Source organism: Stylophora pistillata, chromosome 2 (genome assembly GCF_964205215.1).
Source record: "Stylophora pistillata chromosome 2, jaStyPist1.2, whole genome shotgun sequence".
NCBI lineage: Eukaryota > Metazoa > Cnidaria > Anthozoa > Scleractinia > Pocilloporidae > Stylophora > Stylophora pistillata.
In genome coordinates this window covers 55486341-55505741 of record NC_142520.1, presented here as the reverse complement: position 1 = coordinate 55505741, position 19401 = coordinate 55486341, and the positions used below count along the sequence as shown (strand labels likewise).

Here is a 19401-nt window from a genome sequence, read left to right as displayed (position 1 = left end):
GAGGCGAATCAGTCCCTGCGAGCGAACCATATTTTACCTGTTTAAAGACCACTAATACAGAAATGGATGCAAAGAAGAACGTCCGTGCGAAACCTTGTGAAAAGATCAGCGGATTTTCCGTGGCTATTTCGGTGACTTCCTTGACTCTTGTGATGTTGCTTTTTATGAGGATCGAGTTTGTACACAAGAATTCGAAAGCGCTGGAAACAAGGCTTGAAAATCGAATTCAGCGGATTGACGATGACTTGAAAGCCAAGTTAAAGAGAATTGTGGAGAAGAGGTTACCGTTTCAGGAAACTGTACAAACAAGAAAGAGTAAGGGAAGCCCTGATGTTATCTTTGGTAAGTCACTTGTTACACGAAGCTCTGTTCTTAAACCCTTCCAGAACACAGACTGGCATGACCTTTCAAACATCTTCCATGTAACATCCCAATGCTTCCTTCCTGGCTATGTAAATAAGATCGCTTTCTAAACCGTGGCGGTTTAGAATTGTATAAAAACATCTATTGTCGATCTCTTGACTAATGAGCTCGTGCTGCAGCTCGACACATGGTTCCGCTACATTTTCCCTGGCTTCCTTGTCTTCGGAAACTGTCAAAGAAAGTAAAATTAGAATGATGCATGAGAACATAACCTGTTTTGAACTGGTAAAGCGCTGTAAGGACATCGTTCGAGAACGTTGCAAATGGCGGGTAAAAATATGTTTCGGCAAATTTAAAAGCCCAAGATAAGATTTTGTAGTTAGCAGAAAAGGGCATACAATTTAGATTAAAAAGTATGACCCAAAATATGGCCTTGAAATATTTATCCGTTTTGCGAGTTCCCGATCATCGGAAACAGCACATTAAATATTTATGCTTCACGGTCTAACAGTATTATACAAGTACCCCCTCGGATCGGACTTGACATTACATTGGCATATACATTGCGAATAGTGGAATAATATCAGTTTGTAATCTTGTTGTAAATATGATTCGTTGAAGAGCCAACTTACCTGGCGTTGATTTTTTCTTTCGTGGTTTCTCTACTCGAACGATCTCCCCGTTGTTCACGGTAAGCCAACCGTTCAGCTCCTCGATTAAACTTTCGTCTAATAAAATTCTAATCTGTGAAGTACTACTTGGTGTTAGATAAAGATATTCAAATACTAGGGCAAGTAAAGACAGGAAAGGCACAGCAATTCTCGTATACCTTTCCTTTCGAGTGTTCAAATCGGCCGCCATTTTAAATTTGACCCGCGCACGTCAACGGTGAGTGACAAATGAGCCTAGGTCTTCCCAGGGAAGACTTCTTTATATAGCGCGCCTTCGTGTTTATGCTATCACGGATATAAATTGTTAAGTGATTACGAATGTAGATTGTTAAGCGATCACGGACGTAAATACTGTCAGGGTATCACGAAAGTAATTTTTCAAGCGTTCGCAGATCTAAATCTTCGACATGCATAGGAAGTCTTACCTAAGCCATCGTTAAACCAGATAGTACCATCCAAAATATGATGTTGAAGTAAAAGTGAAAAACGGACTGTCGACCTTTTAAAGGTTTATTACAAGTCAAATTAAATCATAGATAGTTTAATCATAGTTAACTATGATTAAATTGAGTCGGAGATATTTTGATAAACATGAGAACGAAACGTGACCATTATGTAAGGGATATTCCGACTCAGCTAAGACATGCTGAAAGGAAAGCTGAACCCTGTGGAAAACGTTTTCTGTGACACCAAATTAACTCACACAAGGTCTGAAATTTCGGTTTTAATGCTAACACTTTTTCTCGCTTCTCTCTGATGACTTTAAATACAGACATGAACACCATGAAAAACGTCCGCACCAAATCTGGTGAAAAGATGAGCAGAATTTGCGTAACGATGTTTGTGATTTCGTTAGCTCTTGTGACACTATTGTTTATAAGAGTTGAGTACGTGTACAAGAATTCGAAAGCGTTGGAAACAAGGCTTGAAAACCGATTTCAGCGGATTGACGATGACCTGAAAACAAATATAGAGAAAATCGTGAGGAAGAGGTTACAATCGTTTTATGAAACTGCAACCACAACAAAGAGTGAGGAGAGATCTGATGTTATCTTTGGTAAATCAGTGGTTATACGAAGCTCTTTTGACCTCTGTTCTGTTAGCGTTCAATCAGCAATACTTCTTAAGAAGCACAATTTTTTTTTTGCGACTGTCTGCCTCTAAATCCTACAAACAGATTCTACCTATGTATCTATCTCTACTTCCTATGATCGTGAAACAAAAAAGAGCAAAAATACCGCTACGGTTATTTTTTTTACTAATTTGTATGATATCCAACCTCGCGCCATATCCGGAGGGTATTTTTCGAAGAGGCCAAACTCAATTGAAATGGAAATGTGAATAAGTTCCTTTTTTTAACAAGCTTGATGAAACAAAGTGCGCATGTGTTAATCAACGAGGGAATGCTTTAGTCATTGTTTCGCTTTACAAGAGAAGCTAGGGTCAGTTCAAAACATCTGCTTTCACAGTTGCGGTATTTGAAGGGTGACATGCATTCGTGTGTCACGCCACTGATGAATAAAGATTGGATCAAATAACAGTTTGTTGTGCCTAATCGAATTGTGACTATGACCGTGTTAACTTCGTGAAATACAGAGTACGGTACCCATTCTCATTCTCTTAGGCTAATGTGTTTGATATCCGCAAGTTTCTGGCACCAAAATTTTCACGATAGAACAAGATTTTAAACGCGATACTAATTTATTTATTTTTTTAAAGTTTAAGATTCAAACTCTTAGGACGGATGGCAGCTTCAGAAAAGCCTTGAGCTATTTTTCAATAAATTTCGAGGGGGCGAAAGTTCACTTTTTTCTGTTGTTGCTTTTGTTGTTGATTTTTTTGGTCTCTTAACTCTGACTCGATTTAACATTGAGTTATTCTTTTTAGCATCGGTGTCGTGAGCTGATACGAATGTAAATCGCATCATTTTTTAATTCCCTTTTGTCTTTATCTTCTCAGTTCTTCCTCTTCACCGTAAACATCCATTGCTAAAGGACTACATCAATTCGGCTTATTCTTGCACATTTCAAAATGCGGTTTTTCAATTATTAAGCTTTTTTGCATGATTTTAACAGGATTTGAAAGAAAAGAAGGAAATGCGTCATTGGTAAATCGTGATCATCGAAGAGAGAAAAGAAATCTTGCTAAAGGAACAATAACTCTGCAGCAAGTCCGCCAGGAAATCAACAAAAAAATCAATCAGTCCTGCAGTGTCAACAACAAGATTTGCCAGACAGGACCTCCAGGTCCTCCAGGTGCCCACGGGTATCCGGGCTACAAAGGAGAAAAAGGAGCCCCAGGGAAAACTGGCCCACAAGGCCCTCTGGGTCCTATTGGGGCTCCAGGTACGAGCGGCAAAAGAGGACCTGTGGGACCTCAGGGAGTGAAAGGCGACAAAGGCGATAAAGGATCCGTTGGAGCAGCCGGGTTAAGAGGAGAGACTGGATCGAAGGGTCGTCAAGGACAAAAAGGATCTATTGGCTTAAAAGGAAACAGAGGTTACAGAGGATCGGTTGGTATTCAGGGACCAAAAGGAGAATGTGTTGTTCCACCGAAGGTCAGTGTGCATCCAGTGTCCCAGCAAGTCTTTGTGAACGAGCCAGCAATATTTTACTGCTGGGTTCAAGGTCAGACGTCGTCAAAGGTAACATGGCGTAAGTTAGGAGGTACTCTAACTGGTGCTAATGTGCAAGATGGAGCACTTCGAATCAACAGCGTACAAAAGTCACATGTTGGATCGTACATGTGCACAGCTCACACTGGTGTAGGAATGTTCAGAAAAATAAGCAGGTTACATGTCAAAGGTAAGGTCTCTTTTAACCTAAGCATCACCTTTATTCAAATACGTCTAACAGGACTTTCTTACAACCAAAATGGTTTTTGTGTGCCTTATTTTCGGTGAAGCCGCAAGCCAGTGAGCGAAATGATTATGATAAGCTTTGTCATGGCTCGTTCAGCTCAGATTTTTAACATCTTCAACAAGCTTGTTGTGTGTAGTTATTTGATATGACTCCTTTTTTCAGAGCCACCCAAACTTACCAACAGGCCCCCTTCAGTGGTCAAAACATGGCTAGGGACTAATGTAACCCTCTGCTGCGAGGCCTCAGGTTCTCCTCGTCCAAATATTGAATGGTTTCGGACTCGAAAGACTTCCGATTCATTCACGCTTTTTCACGAAGGTGGATGTCTCTTGGCTAATATGATCAACCTTGAAGAACATTTCATCTGCCGGGCTACAAATACCTTCGGATCGGCTGAGACAACAACCACGGTGATAACAAAAATAATGGCAGGTAAAATTCATTTGTCACTTTTACTGAGGAGCTTAAAAGAGAATATGAAGTGAAAATTTTTTTCATTCATCTTGTTAACGAGATATAGACGGATCTAGGCTTGATTAATAGCTGCTGTTCGGGAAGCGGAGCCCATGCTCCACCATGAAGAGACGGCCGTCTCTTCTCGGGGAGTAACTGGACTCTAAAAGGCAGCGAAAATCGGGCCTACGGTAAAATGTGCTGAAAAAAAATTAAAATACATTGTTATGGCCTTTTCGATCCACAAATCTAAAGGAAGAAATGTGTTAGCTTTCAGTCGAAATTTCCTGAAAACCACACTAGTAAAAGGAAGGCGTTAATCATTTTGCTTCAAACTTCATTTGTATTATATTTAGCGCGTGAGTCTAATCTTAATATCAACTTTAATTTCAACCTGTGATAGACTGTGTTGAGCCTTTAATCAATCCCAGAAAATCATTTGGGAACACTGACGTTTTGATATGTTTCATGCTAAGGACAAGGGCATTCTGTGACAAATGTATCATCTTCCTCAAAGTACTGACACCCATTTAAGCTAAGTTTGTGACATTCATTGAAATTAGTTCCTCCTGGGTCAGCTGGTGAAGAATCAGAGCATGAAAGAGTAGAACGAGTTAGTTGCATCTTTTCTTTACTTAACTTTATAAGAATATAAGGTGAAATAATAATCGACTACTTTATAAAGGTTTGGGTCACTCAGCGATCATAGCAAACGATGACATTTACCTCAGAACCCTGAGCAGTTGGTTAAGCCCTGTTGTGCAGAGCCAGTTCTCCTACTGGAAGCGTTGTTGGCGAGCATCAGTGGATGGTTGGGCTACCTCTACCTTCCACTCATTGTGTGACAAAAAAGGGCCGACAGTGACCATCGTCCGCGTGGGAAAATACATCTTTGGTGGATACACCAGCACTTTATGGAGTAAGAGAAATAGCGGTCGCTTTCACTTTCCCTTTTCTCTCCACGAAAACAGGCCTCTACATTTAACATTTGAAACTACGCGCCATTTTTTTTTTTTTCGGAACTCATATAAGCGGATTTTATTAAAAAACTTTCTCTCCTGAAGTAACTTGAACTTGAAAAGATATTTTGTTAAAAGTTTCATGTTGTCTGATTATCTGACTGGAATTGTACTCTTTTGACAAAAGATCATGCTCGATCAGGTAAAGCTGTTCCCTGCATTTACGCAACAATTCCTTCAGTTGTAGGAATGGCTCCAATCATCCGTGCTGTATAATTTTCTGTTCTATAGCTCTTTGTTTTACCGTGGTTGTTATCTAAAAGTACGTTTCTTGTTCGTTTTAAATGCTTCTATGGCCTACCATCACAAATATTCACTTTCGCCTCTCATACTGAAATAGTTCGTAATTCTTTTTTACCATTTTGTTTATTAGCTTCCAGTTGTCAATGGCACCACAGTTCAAGCGCCTTTTTGTTCTCATTGGTTAACAAGCCAGACTGGGGACCAGTGAAACTGTCTCAAACAGGAAAGTATAGTTCTCGTCGTCAGTCCACATACAGTTGTTCTAGCCTTGGACCCATATTTGGTGAGGGAAACGATATTCGTATTATCGACTACGCCTCATCCAAAGTACATTCTTACTCAAACCTTGGATACACCTACAGTCCACCATCTGGCCACAGTTATGGCAGCTCCTTCACCCGATCATTCCTGGCAGGAAGTCACATCTTTCAACCTGATGAAGTTGAAGTGTTTTATGAAACTACTTGAAACAAACGAACTGAAGTAACGGTGATATTCCAAATTCCCTATTCACTGACAATCGAGTCAGACGTTTATGCCTCTGTTAAGACCTCAAAGATAAAAGTTTAAAGAGATTTTTATGTAACAGCACTATACCGTCCAGATTATACCAAAATTATTGAGCAGAATGGCAATATGGTCAACTTGCGGATAAACCGTGTAGAATATCATTTGATTACACAGTGATTGTACCTAAAACTTATGATCCTCTGATTAAAAAAATAAAATGAAGCCGTGATCACCACAAAATTCTCCCCCAATTTAACGATTGGTGCGCCATCTTTTACTGGATGCATACCCTCCCCAGACTCCTATGGCCGTGCTAACACCACCAAATTTGCATATCGAGTCCCCCACATCACTCGTCCCATGATTCGCATGTCACCGAGTAAAGGAGGGCTTTAAGTTTGTGTGTACTTTTCTATTAGAATGTAATGAGGTTGTATGGTCGAGTAATGATAAAGATTGGTTTATTGAAGCTTTGGTTTTAATGTTTGATGGTTGTGTTTAATGCTAGAGAAAATCAACTGTTGATATTTTCTTGGTTCAATGTGACGCAATTGGATAGATGTTTAATCATTGCTACCCTTCAGGTGCGAGACGCAATTTATAACCTTGGGAAACAATTGAATTGAAAGGGAAAATATCACCTTGTAAAGCCTGATAATAAGTTTGTGAGATAAGTTTTTCCACAGGCAAGGAAAGTAAACTCAACTGGGACCGTTAATTTGGGCAACTTCTCCGAAAAAGCTTTCTACGCTTTTGCCAACACGAGTAGAAATGAAAGGTAGTTTGCTAGTTTCTAAGAAAACTGTCTCGTGTGCATGGACAGGCAAGTGAAAATTGTAGCTCATTATCCAGTAGGAGTTGATAAATGTACATAAGACGCCATAGGAATTTTGAAAAACTGACATTTTAGAGGTCGACGGTCGCTGAATTAAAGAGACGCCTCCCGGTTAGCTTAATTGGTTAAGCGCCGGGCTCTTGTGCGGGAGGTCGAGGGTTCGAGCCCTGGCCGGACCAACACTCAGGGTCTTAATATAATTGAGGAGAATATGCTACCTTTCTATAACATCGGTCAAGAAATGCTTAGATATTGTAGTCTTCTCGGATAGAGACGAATAAATGTCTCCTGCATCTATTAATGTGCATATGGAGTGAAAGGGGGTTAACTCCTTCACCATTAATTTTCTCATAATGTTTTTGTTCCTTTTATTTGTTCAAAAGAAGTTTAACAATTAAGAGTGCTTGCTGTGTAAGAGTCAAACAATTTGAGAAATGAATATATTCAACCCCCTCCCCTTAAATTTTGTATGCATTTAGGTACCCGACGGATGCATTAAAATCCTCCTTAACAAGGTTGTAACATTGTGTTGCCATGGTAACAATGGATGATTGTTCTTGGCGGAAGGCCTGACTTACAAGGAAAAATTTTGCCTAAAAAGTGTAAATGTAAATCTCTTAAGTCCATTCAAACGCTACAACTTAATACCTACAGCATACTTAGTGACATTTATCATCTTAATTGTTTCATGAGCTTAACATAAACAAAATAATGGATGATTTATCAAGGTACACGTTCGGCCATTTTGGCTGCAGGGTAAAACGAATATTATATTTTTAGAAATATTTAAACTTTTTTACACCGGATAAGCTTGCCTAAAAAGTAAAAGCTTTCGGTTAGACCTCAAGACTTAATCACTTACTAACCTCACCTAAAGCGGTGAGGTTACACGATGTGTGAGTTGTGTCGGGGCTAGAGGTCTAGCCAAAATCTTTTATAACATAACCAAAGTAAAGCGCGCGCTCTGATTGGTCAATTTAGCGTTCCCCATTTGCCCATGGGTGTACGCTGCTGACGTGAGCAAATGCAAAGACTATTTTTCCGCGCGCGCTTGTTTTTTCTGGTCGCGTAAGATTTGTTAAATAAACGGGAACTCTTTAGCTACAATGTGTTAATGTTATGTTATAAAACAAATGGTAAACACCACAGCGTACACTATTGAGTTATGGATGCACTTGGGAGGTTTGCTAAGCACTCAAGAAGCTAGAGTCGCTCTCGGCTATCGCCTCGAGCGACTCTTACGCTTCTTTCGTGCTTAGCAACCTCCCGCGTGCATCCATAACTCAATAGTGTACGCTGTGGTGTTTACCATTTGTTAATTACTTTTTAGGTAAGCTTATCTGATGTACAAAGGTTAAATTTTCTATTCTGATTCTTCCCCGGATGGATAAAATTCCTATATTCTATCATATTTTTCTTAATTTCTCCAAAAGTACACCGGTCCTGAACTGAGACTTAGACTCGGTTCAGACGTTGATCTTTTCATGAGCCGAACTAAATTCCTTGAATTAAGTAAATGAAAAGATCGGCGTCTGAATCAATTTGGAACGGCTGTTTCAATTTGGAACTGGCTCACCCGTTCTTCTCGCCTGGCTCAATCGAGAATTTCGCCTTTGGAACGCCTTTGCAACGCCGTACTTTTTATGTCCCGATCCTAATGCATAAATTATTATAATGTATTTGCAGGCCGTTTGACTGCTTTTACTTGAACTGTATTTGAAACGCCCATAAAGAACGCCGTCTGAATCAACAGGCGTACTTTTGTTAATTTGAGTCGATTCAAATTCAAATTGAGTTCGGCTCACAAAAAGTTCGGCGTCTGAACTGGGAATTACCTCCAACTTAGTACTAATGTTCTACTTGCTAAATCTGCAAATCATCTTCGGGCCGGTCGCTACTTTTTGTAAGCACAGTTCACGAACTGACCTCAAGAATCGATTGTTGAATAATTAACTTGGAGTAAGTGAATCATCGATCACTTTCACTCTCCTTTTCCTCTCCACTGAAAAATGTGTCTATTTTAACATATGAAACTGCTCGCCGCTAACTATTTTCCAGAACTCGTGTAATTGACTTCTATTTGAAAAGGTCTTTCCTCTGAAACAACTCGAACCTGAAAAGTGATTTTGTCAACACGGTTTCCTGTTGTCTGATGATCTGATTGGAATATTTTTGTCTCGACAAAAGATCATGCTTGATTAGGAAAAGCTGTTCTTTGAATTTACACAAAAATTCCTCAACTCGTAGGAATGGTTAAAATCATCCTGGTGGTAGAACTACCTATTCGATAACTCTTTGTTTTTGAGTACGTTTCATGTTCGTTTTAAGTGCTTCTGTGGCCTTGTATTACAAATATTCAACTTTACCTCTCATACTGAAATAGTTTGTAATTCTTTTTTTACCATTTTGCTTATTAGCTTCCAATTGTAAATACCAATACAGTTCAAGCGCCTTTTTGTTCTCATTGGTTAACAAGCCAGGCTGGGGACCAGTGAAACTGTCTCGCACAGGAAAGTATAGTTCTGGTCGCTACTCCATATACAGTTGCTCTAGCTATGGACCCATATTTGGTGTAGGACACGATCTTCACATTGTCAACTACGCCTCATCCAACACAAATTCTAACTCAAACCTTGGATACACCTACAGTCCACCATCTGTCTACAGTTTTTGCAGTCCCTTCACCCAATTCTTCTTGGCAAGAAGTCACTCTTTGCGACGTGATGAAACTGAAGTGTTTTATGAAACTACTCAAAACAAACGAACTGAAGTAACGGTGATATTATAAATTCCTATTTGCTGACAATCGAGGCAGACGTTTCTGTCTGGGCTAAGACTTCAAAGATAAAGCTTGGACAGATATTTATGTAACGGCACTATACTATCCAAATTATACGAAAATTAATGATCAAAGTGACACTGGTTAACTTGCGGATAAACCGTGCAGAATATCATTGGATTGTTCAGTGATCGTACCAAAAATAAATATTCCACTGATTACAAAACAAAACGAAGCCACAAAGTCACCACAAAGTCCTACCTCAATTTAACGATCGATGCGCCGTCTTTAAGTAGATGCATACCGTCCCCTGACTCCAACAGCCGTGCTAACACCACGAAATTTGCATAGCGAGTCCCCCACATTACTTGTCCCATGATTCGCATGTCACCGAGTAAAGGAGACTTTAACTTTGCGTGAACTCTTTTATTAGAATATGAATTAGAATTTTTTATTAGAATATAATGACATTGCATGGTCGAGTAATGAGTAAAGATTGGTCTATTGAAGTTTTGGTTTTAATGTTTGATGGTTGTTTTGAATGCAAGAAAATCGACTGTTGATATTATCTTGGCTCAATGTCACACAGTTGGATAGATATTTAACAATTACTAACCTCGAGTTGCGAGACACAGTTTATAACCGTAGGAAACTATTAAATTAAACGGAAATATGTCACCTTGTAAAGCCTGATAATAAGGTTGTGAGAAAATTTTTTCCACAGGCAAGAACGGTAAACTCCAACTGGAACTGTTAATTTGGGCAAATTCTCAAAAAGTGTTCTACGCTTGTGCTAACACGAGTCAAAATAAAAGGTAGTTTGCTGGTTTCTAAGAAAACTGTTTCGTATACATTGACAGGCAAGTGAAAAATGTAGCTCATTGTCCAATAGAAGTTCATAAATGTACCTAAGACGCCATAGTGAATTTTGATAAACTGATTTTTCAAAGGTCGACAGGTTGCTGAATCAAGGAGACGCAGAACTATTACTCGAAACATTGGCTTTTAAAACTCAGGGCATTCACCTTCCACGGTGTTACGTTCGTAATCACTCCAGTTTAATAAGAACAGAGAATGTGTTATCCGTCTGGTACAACATTCAACTGACTCCAGACCATGCAAAATAAACGCGCAACCGAAGAAAAATACAAAACCGACCAGGCACAAACTACTTCCACCGCGACCAATTTACATCAGTAACAAACAAACTAAAAAAAAATCCGACTTGATAAGCGCATTTATCAGGTTCAAAGGCTTAGACAAATTTTCCTTTTCTAGTCGAAAGAAAATAGAGTTGGGCTGAACATTTCGCTCAACTCCCAAGCGTATTGCTCGCTCGGTCTCGCTGGACAAAACCTGACACATCATAAAGGTATAACTAACAAATTATTCGAAAAAAAACTATAGACATTTGCCCAGTTCGTTTCCTTTTTTTCTCTCCCTTTTGAACTATTGCTAATAAGCCTTCACATATTCACAGACACACATAACCCAAAGAAATCATTTATTGCCGAAGGTCTCTATCGACAAAGAGGATTAATAACTTGATTAATTTGCGTTACGCTTACAGTTGGGTTCCTAACCTTTCTCTTTAGTAGAAGAAGGGAAGTTATATATCTATCAGATTTCCGATAAATTACTCCAGACACTCATAAGTCTAACATGGCCTTAACTAAGTTCTTTTAATTCAAAAATTTACTTTCAAGGTAAACTCGTTTGTAAATATCCAAAGAAGTAATTAAGGTAATGTATAGAGGTAACAGAAAGCGGTAATTAACACTCATTTCTTTAGTTCTTCCAGCGGATAGTCCGCTTTATCTGAAAACGGGTAAAAATAATCAACACAGTTCTGGTAAAATATTGAACAAAAAAAGGTACCTGTTAATAAACAATAACCTCTATCAGGGGCTCCGCCAACCTCGTTCCCACGGTCTCTTATCTCCTCGACCCCACTTCCCTCTCTACCCCCCTGTAGCGAGAGATGAGAGACCCTGGGAACGAGGTTGAGGCTCCTGCGTCTTCTTGGCTTCAAATATGCTGGCTATTTAACCACACGTTAATATCTCTTTCTGTTCATCTGAAATAGGTGAGAGTATATTTTAAGTTTTGTGTTCGGAATGCATCTCTGTTACCATACGCTACGCTGTAATCTCACGAAATCAATCAGCCCTATTAAATTTCCTTTGCAAGAGAAGTACAATGTTTGGGGGTTTGTTCCAAGACAAGAGAGGCTCAGATAGTTTATACTCTCGAAAACGAGAATTCCTGATTTCATCGCAGGGTCAATTACCTGCTTTGACCCTTGTTCAATTCTGTCGATAATCATATCAGAAGGAGACGGTCTCAATGAGGTGATTATTTTCGCGGCTACTGCTTGCATTTTTTTGGCCGTTTTACGGCTAACAGTTAACCCCACTGACACCCTGGAATAAATAACGATGAGACCTTGTCCTTGTGGGAGCGCAACTTGGGAGGGTCGCCGAGGCAGGTGAATATCTTTTAGGGGAGGGGAGGGAGAACTAGACTCGATTTCCGCCGCTCTCTCGAGTCCGGCCTTTTTCGTCCTTTCCCGTGGGTTCGGGGAGGAGCGCGGGCTCCGGTTCCCGAACAGCGGCAGGTAATCGAGCCTGAGGGAGAACGCGTCGCGTTACAGGACCAAAAGAACAGCTGCGACGGCGCCTATCAAAGTTGAACCCACCGATCAGAATAATATTCTTTTTCGATGCCTGACTATTAAGCAATTCTAAAATCTATTTTCAGCACGGTTTCATCATGGAATCTACATCTGATGGGTTACTATTACATTAGTAAAATGTACTTACATTGGAAATACGGCAGTTTTTAAAAGAAATTACTTATTTTTTTCTATTTATTTACTCAAATTCAATTACACAGATAATCAAAACAAAAACAAAAACAAGGAGTTAAATATATGTACAAGTATAAAAAAGAGATATCTGAGTAATTAGGCCAGTTTATACAGAATTCTAGGTTCCTTATTTTCAATAAACTGCCTGTGATAAAATACAAAAAAATTAAAAACTAACTTAGACAAATAGCAACAACAATACGTAATCAAAAATTATAAAAATTTATCCTTACTTAAGTTAAATTTACTGATATAAAACTGATTCACTTTCTTACTAAACAATGATACTCGATCAATTGTCCTGATAGCTACAGGCAGGTCATTCCATAAATCCACAATGCGATTGAAAAATGAGAATTTAAAAACATCGGTTCTAAAGCGACCCTTGGCAAGTACGGCTTCTGTGTTCCTCATATCGTACTTATATGATTTGAAGCTAACATATCATAGGACGTCGAAATCAATGTGCCTCTTCAGACATTTAAAAAAGAAACATGATAAATCTAAAACCTCCCTTCTAAACTCGAGAGGCAAAAGACCTAATTTTAGTAAACGTTCTGGATAAGTTAAATCACATTTCAAGATAAATTTGGTGGCACGCCTTTGAACACGCTCAAGGGCCTTAATTTTTTCTTTGGTATAGGGAGACCAAACTTGAGATGCGTACTCCAGCTGCGGTCGTACCAACGATTTATATAGAATCAACATAGTTTTTTGCTCGCAATCAATGGTGCACGTTCTGTAGATAATACCTAACATCTTATTTGCTTTACTTATAGCAAAGTCAATGTGATCGTTCCAGGATAAATTTGAAGAAAAATGTGTAACAGTATCTGATTGCGCGATTACATAATGGGACAATTTCTGGTCACGCGTTGTTTACATAACATGAATTGTCACGTGCAGTATTTTTCCCCCATTTTGCTGTATGTATTATTTTGCTCCTAAATAAATGGTTGAGTTAAACAACATAACACTTTACAAAATGAACGCCTAGATCTTTCTCAGTTGAAACGACTGCAACCTGTGACCTGCTCGAATTATATCATGTGTGCATAAAACTCTTTTTCTTTGTCACGACAAGGTGCTTATTAACGTTGAAATTCATGACAGTTTAAAAGTATTGGTATGTAAGACTAATTACACAAACAAAGAATAATTCCAAATTTTAAGGTAAAATTAAATTATAAACTTAACTACGATGGGGTTATTGCCAGTGAGTATGCAGTCGTTTTTCTATCCCTATCTGATGTGTATTTTCTATATACCTCCATTTCATAATTCATTTACCCTCTCCGCAAGTAAGACAAGTAAGACAGAAATGGATGCAAAGCAGAACGTCCGTGCGAAACCCAGTGAAAGGATCAGCGGAATTTCCGTGGCTATTTCGGTGACTTCCTTGACTCTTGTGATGTTGCTGTTTATGAGGATCGAGTTTGTATACAACAATTCGAAAGCGCTGGAAACAAGGCTTGAAAATCGATTTCAGCGGATTGACGATGACTTGAAAGCCAAGTTAAAGAGAATTGTGGAGAAGAGGTTACCGTTTCAGGAAAGTGTACAAACAAGAAAGAGTAAGGGAAGCCCTGATGTTATCTTTGGTAAGTCACTTGTTACACGAAGCTCTGTTCTTAAAGCCTTTAATCAGCGACATTACTGTATCGTACCACAAAGAGATTTTTTTGCCAGTCTAACTCTCCATTACAGCAACATGCAGATTACTCAACTTTTAGCTACAATTCCATTTTCGATAACCATAAAATCAGCCGAAATATCAGTTAAGTTGTATTTTACATGTTTGTTATCCTGCCTTCTGCCCGTGACATGCACAGATTAAGTTTCCCAAGAGGCCAAACTCAAGTGTCGTTGAGATCTAAATTATTTTCTCTTTTAACCAGCCTTATGCAACAAAGTGCCCCTTGAGGAAATCAACGATGACTGTTTTCCTCATCATTACACTTTGTGATTGGGGTCATTGAAAACATATACTTTCGTATAACGATAGTGCATATTGGATCAAGTGACATTTTGTTGAACTAAATCGCAGTAATGACTCCCACTGTTTTAAATTCCTGAAACACAGCAGTATACATTTTCATTCTCTTAGACTAATGCGTTTGATCCCCGCCAATTTTTGGCACCGATATTTTCACGAACGTAGAATTTGAAATATTTCCGAGGAACAGGACGCAATGCGCGATGCGCGATGTTCAATGTCCTTGCTTAACATGATCTCTCAGCTGAAATGTCTCAACACTGAAGGTAGCCTTGGACAGCCCTCGGGTTATTTTTCGATAAAATGTTTAGAAGTGAGAGGTTCCCTTTATTAATTATTCTGCTCCTCAACTCTGACTGTATGTTAGGTTGAGTTACACAATTTTACAACGATCTCGCGAGCATATGAAAGTTTTTAAATTTTCCTTTTTGTTTTTATTTTCTTAGTTCTTCCTCTTCACCGTAAACATTGATTGATAAACGAATACATCAACTCAGCTTCTTCTTTCACACTTTAAAATGCATTTCTCCCAAAATAAATGTTTCTTATCGTAACTTCTAAAGGTTTTGAAAGCAAAGAAGGAAGTGTGTCATCAGGCATCCATGATCATCAAAGAGGGAGAAGAAATGTTGCTGCAGGAACAATAACTCTACAGCAAGTCCGCCAGGAAATCAACAACAAACTCAATGAGTACTGCAATGTCACAAACAACATTTGCCAGACAGGACCTCCAGGTCCTCCAGGTGCCCATGGGTATCCAGGCTACAAAGGAGAAAAAGGAGCCCCTGGGAAAATCGGCCCACAAGGCCCTCTAGGTCCTATCGGGGCTCCAGGCGCGAGTGGCAAAAGAGGACCTGTGGGACCTCAGGGAGTAAAAGGCGACAAAGGCGATAAAGGGTCCGTTGGAGCAACCGGTATTAGAGGAGAGACTGGATCGAAGGGTAATCAAGGGCAAAAAGGATCTATTGGCTTGAAAGGAAACAAAAGCAGCAGAGGATTAGTTTGTATTCAGGGACCAAAAGGAGAATGTATTGTTCCACCGAGGATCAGTGTGTATCCAGTATCTCAGGAAGTCTTTGTGAACGAGCCAGCCATATTTTACTGTTGGGTTCAAGGCCATTTGTCGTCCAAGATAACTTGGCGTAAGCTTGGAAGCTCTCTATCTGGTGCTACTGTGGAAGATAATGCGCTTCGAATCAACAGCGTACAAAGGTCGCATGTTGGGTCATACCTTTGTACAGCTCACACTGGTCTAGGAATCTTCAAAGCAATAACCAGGTTACATTTAAAAGGTAGGATCTTTCATAATCTAAGTATCACCTTTGTTCAGTTACATCCAAAAGGACTAAATCCCAACCGAGATGGTTTTGGTGTTCCTTTTCTTTTCGGTAACGCCACAAGCCAGCAAACGAATATGATAAGTTTTCTCGCGCCTTCTTTAGCTCAGACATTTAAAAATCTTTTTAACAAGCTTGTTGTGTGTAGTGATTTGATATGCCTTCTTTTTTCAGAGCCACCTAAATTTTCCAACAGGCCACCTACAATGGTCAATACAGTGCCAGGAGCTAATGTAACCCTCTGCTGCGAGGCCTCAGGTTTTCCTAGTCCAAAAGTTGAATGGTTGTGGACTCAAAAGACTTCCGACTCATTCACGCTTTTCCAGGAAGCTGGATGTCTCTTAGCTAACGCGATTAAAGAGAACGTTGAGGAAGATTTCATCTGCAGGGCTTCAAATAGCTTTGGATTGGCTGAGACAACAACCACGGTGTTAACAGCTAGAATAGGAGGTAATGCTCATTGGTTACTTTCTCTGGTCACGAGGAGCTTGACAGAGAATATTAAATGAGATTTTTATCGCTTTTCTTGATAATGAAACGTGTATAATAGACGGCTCCAGCGTTACAGATATCGCAAAATAAAAATCCATTTCGTTTGACCCAAATTGTGTTCCGAGATCAAGGAACTACAGTAGATCGCTTATAAATTGGGCAATTAGAACAACCCTTTCTTTTTTTCTCTTCCGTATCAAGGTTTGGAGCAATCAGCAATACTAGCAAACAAAGATCTCTACCTGCGCACTTTGCGTTTTTGGTTAAGATCTGTTAGGCAGAGCAAATCTTCTTACTGGAAGCGCTGTTGGCGAGCATCTGTGGATGATTGGGCGGCCTCTACCTTCCACTCATTGTGTGACAACAAAGGGCCGACAGTGACCATTATCCGTGTGGGGAGATACATTTTTGGTGGATACATTAGGACTCCATGGACCTCGCGTGAGTGAATCATCGATCGCTTTCATTTTCCTTTCCCTCTCCGCCGAGAAAGATGTCTATATTCAAACTTATGAAACTGCACGCCGTTAATTATTGTTCGGGAACTCACGAAAAGGACTTTTATTTAAAAGTCCCTCTTGTGAAATAACTTGAGCCCGGGGATAGATTTTGTTAAAGATTTCCTGTTTTCTGATTATCTTATTGGAATTGTTCTATTTTGACAAAAGATCGTGCCCGATTAGATACAACTGTTCCCTGTATTTACGCAACAATTCCTTCAGTTGTAGGAATGGCTCCAATCATCCGTGCTGTAGAATTTTCTGTTCTATAGCTCTTTGTTTTACCGTGGTTGTTATCTAAAAGTACGTTTCTTGTTCGTTTTAAATGCTTCTATGGCCTACCGTCACAAATATTCACTTTCACCTCTCATACTGAAATAGTTCGTATTTCTTTTTTACCATTTTGTTTATTAGCTTCCAGTTGTGGATCCCAATACAGTTCAAGCGCCTTTTTGTTCTCATTGGTTAACAAGCCAGACTGGGGACCAGTGAAACTGTCTCAAACAGGAAGTTATAGTTCTCGTCGTCAGTCCTTTTACAGTTGTTCTATCTATGGACCCACATTTGGTGGAGGAAACGATCTTCGCATTGCCAACTATGCCTCATCCAATACACAGTCCCTCACAAACCTTGGATACACCTACGGTCCACCATCTGGCCACAGATATGGCAGCTCCTTCACCCGATCATTCCTGGCAGGAAGTTACAGATTTCAACCTGATGAAGTTGAAGTTTTTTATGAAACTACTTGAAACAAACGAACTGAAGTAATGGTGATATCCTAAATTCCCTATTCACTGACAATCGAGTCAGACGTTTATGCCTCTGTTAAGGCCTCAAAGATAAAAGCTTAAAGAGATCTTTATGTAACAGCACTATACTGTCCAAATTGTACGAAAATTATTTAGCAGAATGACATCATGGTCGACTTGCGGATAAACCGTGTAGAATATCATTCGATTACATAGTGATTCTACTGAAAGCTAATGATCTTGTGATTACAAAAACAAAATGAAGCCGTTATCATCAAAAAGTCCTTTCCCATTTTAACGATCGGTGCGCCATCTTTCATAAGATGCATACCCTCCCCAGACTCCTATGACCGTGAACACCACCAAATGTGCATATCGAGTACCCCACATCACTTGTCCCATGATTTGCATGTCACTGAGTAAAGGAGGGCTTTAAGTTTGTGTGTACTTTTCTATTAGAATGTAATGAAGTTGTATGGTCGAGTAATGATAAAGATTGGTTTATTGAAGTTTTGGTTTTAATGATTGATGTTTGTGTTTAATGCTAGAGAAAATCAACTGTTGATATTTTCTTGATTCGATGTGATGCAATTGGATAGATGTTTAACCATTGCTACCCTCCAGGTGCGAGACGCAGTTTATAACCTTGGGAAACAATTGAAATGAAAGGGGAAATGTCCCCTTGTAAAGCCTGATGATAAGTTTGTGAGATAAGTTTTTCCACAGGCAAGGAAAGTAAACTCAACTGGGACCGTTAATTTGGGCAACTTCTCCGAAAAAGCTTTCTACGCTTGTGCCAACACGAGTAGAAATAAAAGGTAGTTTGCTAGTTTCTAAGAAAACTGTCTCGTGTGCATGGACAGGCAAGTGAAAATTGTAGCTCATTATCCAGTAGAAGTTGATAAATGTACATAAGACGCCATATGAATTTTGAAAAACTGACATTTTAGAGGTCGAAGGTCGCTGAATTAAAGAGACGCCTCCCGGTTAGCTGAATTGGTTAAGCGCCGGGCTCTTGTGCGTGAGGTCGAGGGTTCGAGCCCTGGCCGGACCAACACTCAGGGTCTTAAAATAATTGAGGAGAATATGCTACCTTTCTATAACATCGATCAAGAAATGGTTAGATATTGTAGTCTTCTCGGATAGGGACGAATAAATGGAGGTCCTGTCTCCTGCATCTATTAATTAGTTAATTGGGTTAGGCAGGGGACGTTAAACAACCCACTTCACGAGATTACTGTCATGTGGTCTGGTCTGGTTACTGGGAATTGGGGGGAGGGGGCATCTGTTATATTCGCCTTCATTTGATTGTAAACTGCTTAGCAGTCTGGTAAAGTACCCCGTACAGTGTTGTAATGCGCAATTGAAAATTTACATTGATAATTGCGCAATAGAAACTGATAAAATTATTAATTATTATTATTATTATGGCTCGAAACATCGCTGTTTAAAACTCACGCATTCACCTTCAAAGGTGTTATGTTAGTAATCACTCCAGTTTAATACGAACAGGGGATGTGTTATCCGTCTGGTACCTTTTTCAACTCCAGACCGCCCAAATAAACGCGCAACCGAAGAAAAATACAAAATCGACCGGGCACAAACAAATTCCGTCGCGACTAACTTACGTCAGTAGCAGAGTCAGTAGCAAACAACTGAAAAAAACGCACTTGATAACCGCGTTATCAAATTTAAACGCTTAAGCAAAGTATTCTACTCTA

General features: G+C 39.5%; 3 protein-coding genes across 5 annotated transcripts in view; 2 read left to right on the top strand and 1 right to left on the bottom strand.

Moving 5' to 3' along the window:
- LOC148740496 (organic cation transporter protein-like) overlaps positions 1 to 19401 on the bottom strand; it is an 88834-nt gene that overhangs the window by 61233 nt on the left and 8200 nt on the right. The window lies entirely within an intron of this gene.
- On the top strand, positions 63 to 6589 carry LOC148740498 (uncharacterized). 2 transcript variants are annotated; one of them, XM_088748544.1, is made up of 5 exons: positions 63 to 342; positions 3110 to 3838; positions 4058 to 4327; positions 5034 to 5267; positions 5741 to 6589. In XM_088748544.1, exons 1-5 carry the CDS (start codon positions 63 to 65, stop codon positions 6076 to 6078), a joined length of 1851 nt encoding a protein of 616 aa, XP_088604670.1. In that variant the 3' UTR covers positions 6079 to 6589. The 2 variants fall into 2 exon arrangements, with proteins under 2 accessions (XP_088604670.1, XP_088604669.1); XM_088748543.1 differs by lacking the exon at positions 63 to 342 and adding an exon at positions 1707 to 2091.
- Positions 13918 to 18189, top strand: LOC148740497 (uncharacterized). 2 transcript variants are annotated; one of them, XM_088748534.1, is made up of 5 exons: positions 13918 to 14204; positions 15163 to 15891; positions 16111 to 16386; positions 16630 to 16869; positions 17343 to 18189. In XM_088748534.1, exons 1-5 carry the CDS (start codon positions 13925 to 13927, stop codon positions 17678 to 17680), a joined length of 1863 nt encoding a protein of 620 aa, XP_088604660.1. In that variant the 5' UTR covers positions 13918 to 13924; the 3' UTR covers positions 17681 to 18189. The 2 variants fall into 2 exon arrangements, with proteins under 2 accessions (XP_088604660.1, XP_088604659.1); XM_088748533.1 differs by having other exon boundaries at positions 15163 to 16386.

What these genes read in the sequence shown, in the direction of transcription:
- LOC148740498 (XM_088748543.1), top strand. Translation starts at nt 1,791, where the DNA reads ATGACTTTAAATACAGACATGAACACCATGAAAAACGTCCGCACCAAA. An exon ending in GAGATCTGATGTTATCTTTG is followed by an intron (nt 2,092 to 3,109) that starts GTAAATCAGTGG and finishes TGATTTTAACAG; the next exon opens with GATTTGAAAGAAAAGAAGGA. An exon ending in ATACACCAGCACTTTATGGA is followed by an intron (nt 5,268 to 5,740) that starts GTAAGAGAAATA and finishes TTTGTTTATTAG; the next exon opens with CTTCCAGTTGTCAATGGCAC.
- LOC148740497 (XM_088748533.1), top strand. Translation starts at nt 13,925, where the DNA reads ATGGATGCAAAGCAGAACGTCCGTGCGAAACCCAGTGAAAGGATCAGC. An exon ending in AAGCCCTGATGTTATCTTTG is followed by an intron (nt 14,205 to 15,162) that starts GTAAGTCACTTG and finishes TAACTTCTAAAG; the next exon opens with GTTTTGAAAGCAAAGAAGGA. An exon ending in TAGGACTCCATGGACCTCGC is followed by an intron (nt 16,870 to 17,342) that starts GTGAGTGAATCA and finishes TTTGTTTATTAG; the next exon opens with CTTCCAGTTGTGGATCCCAA.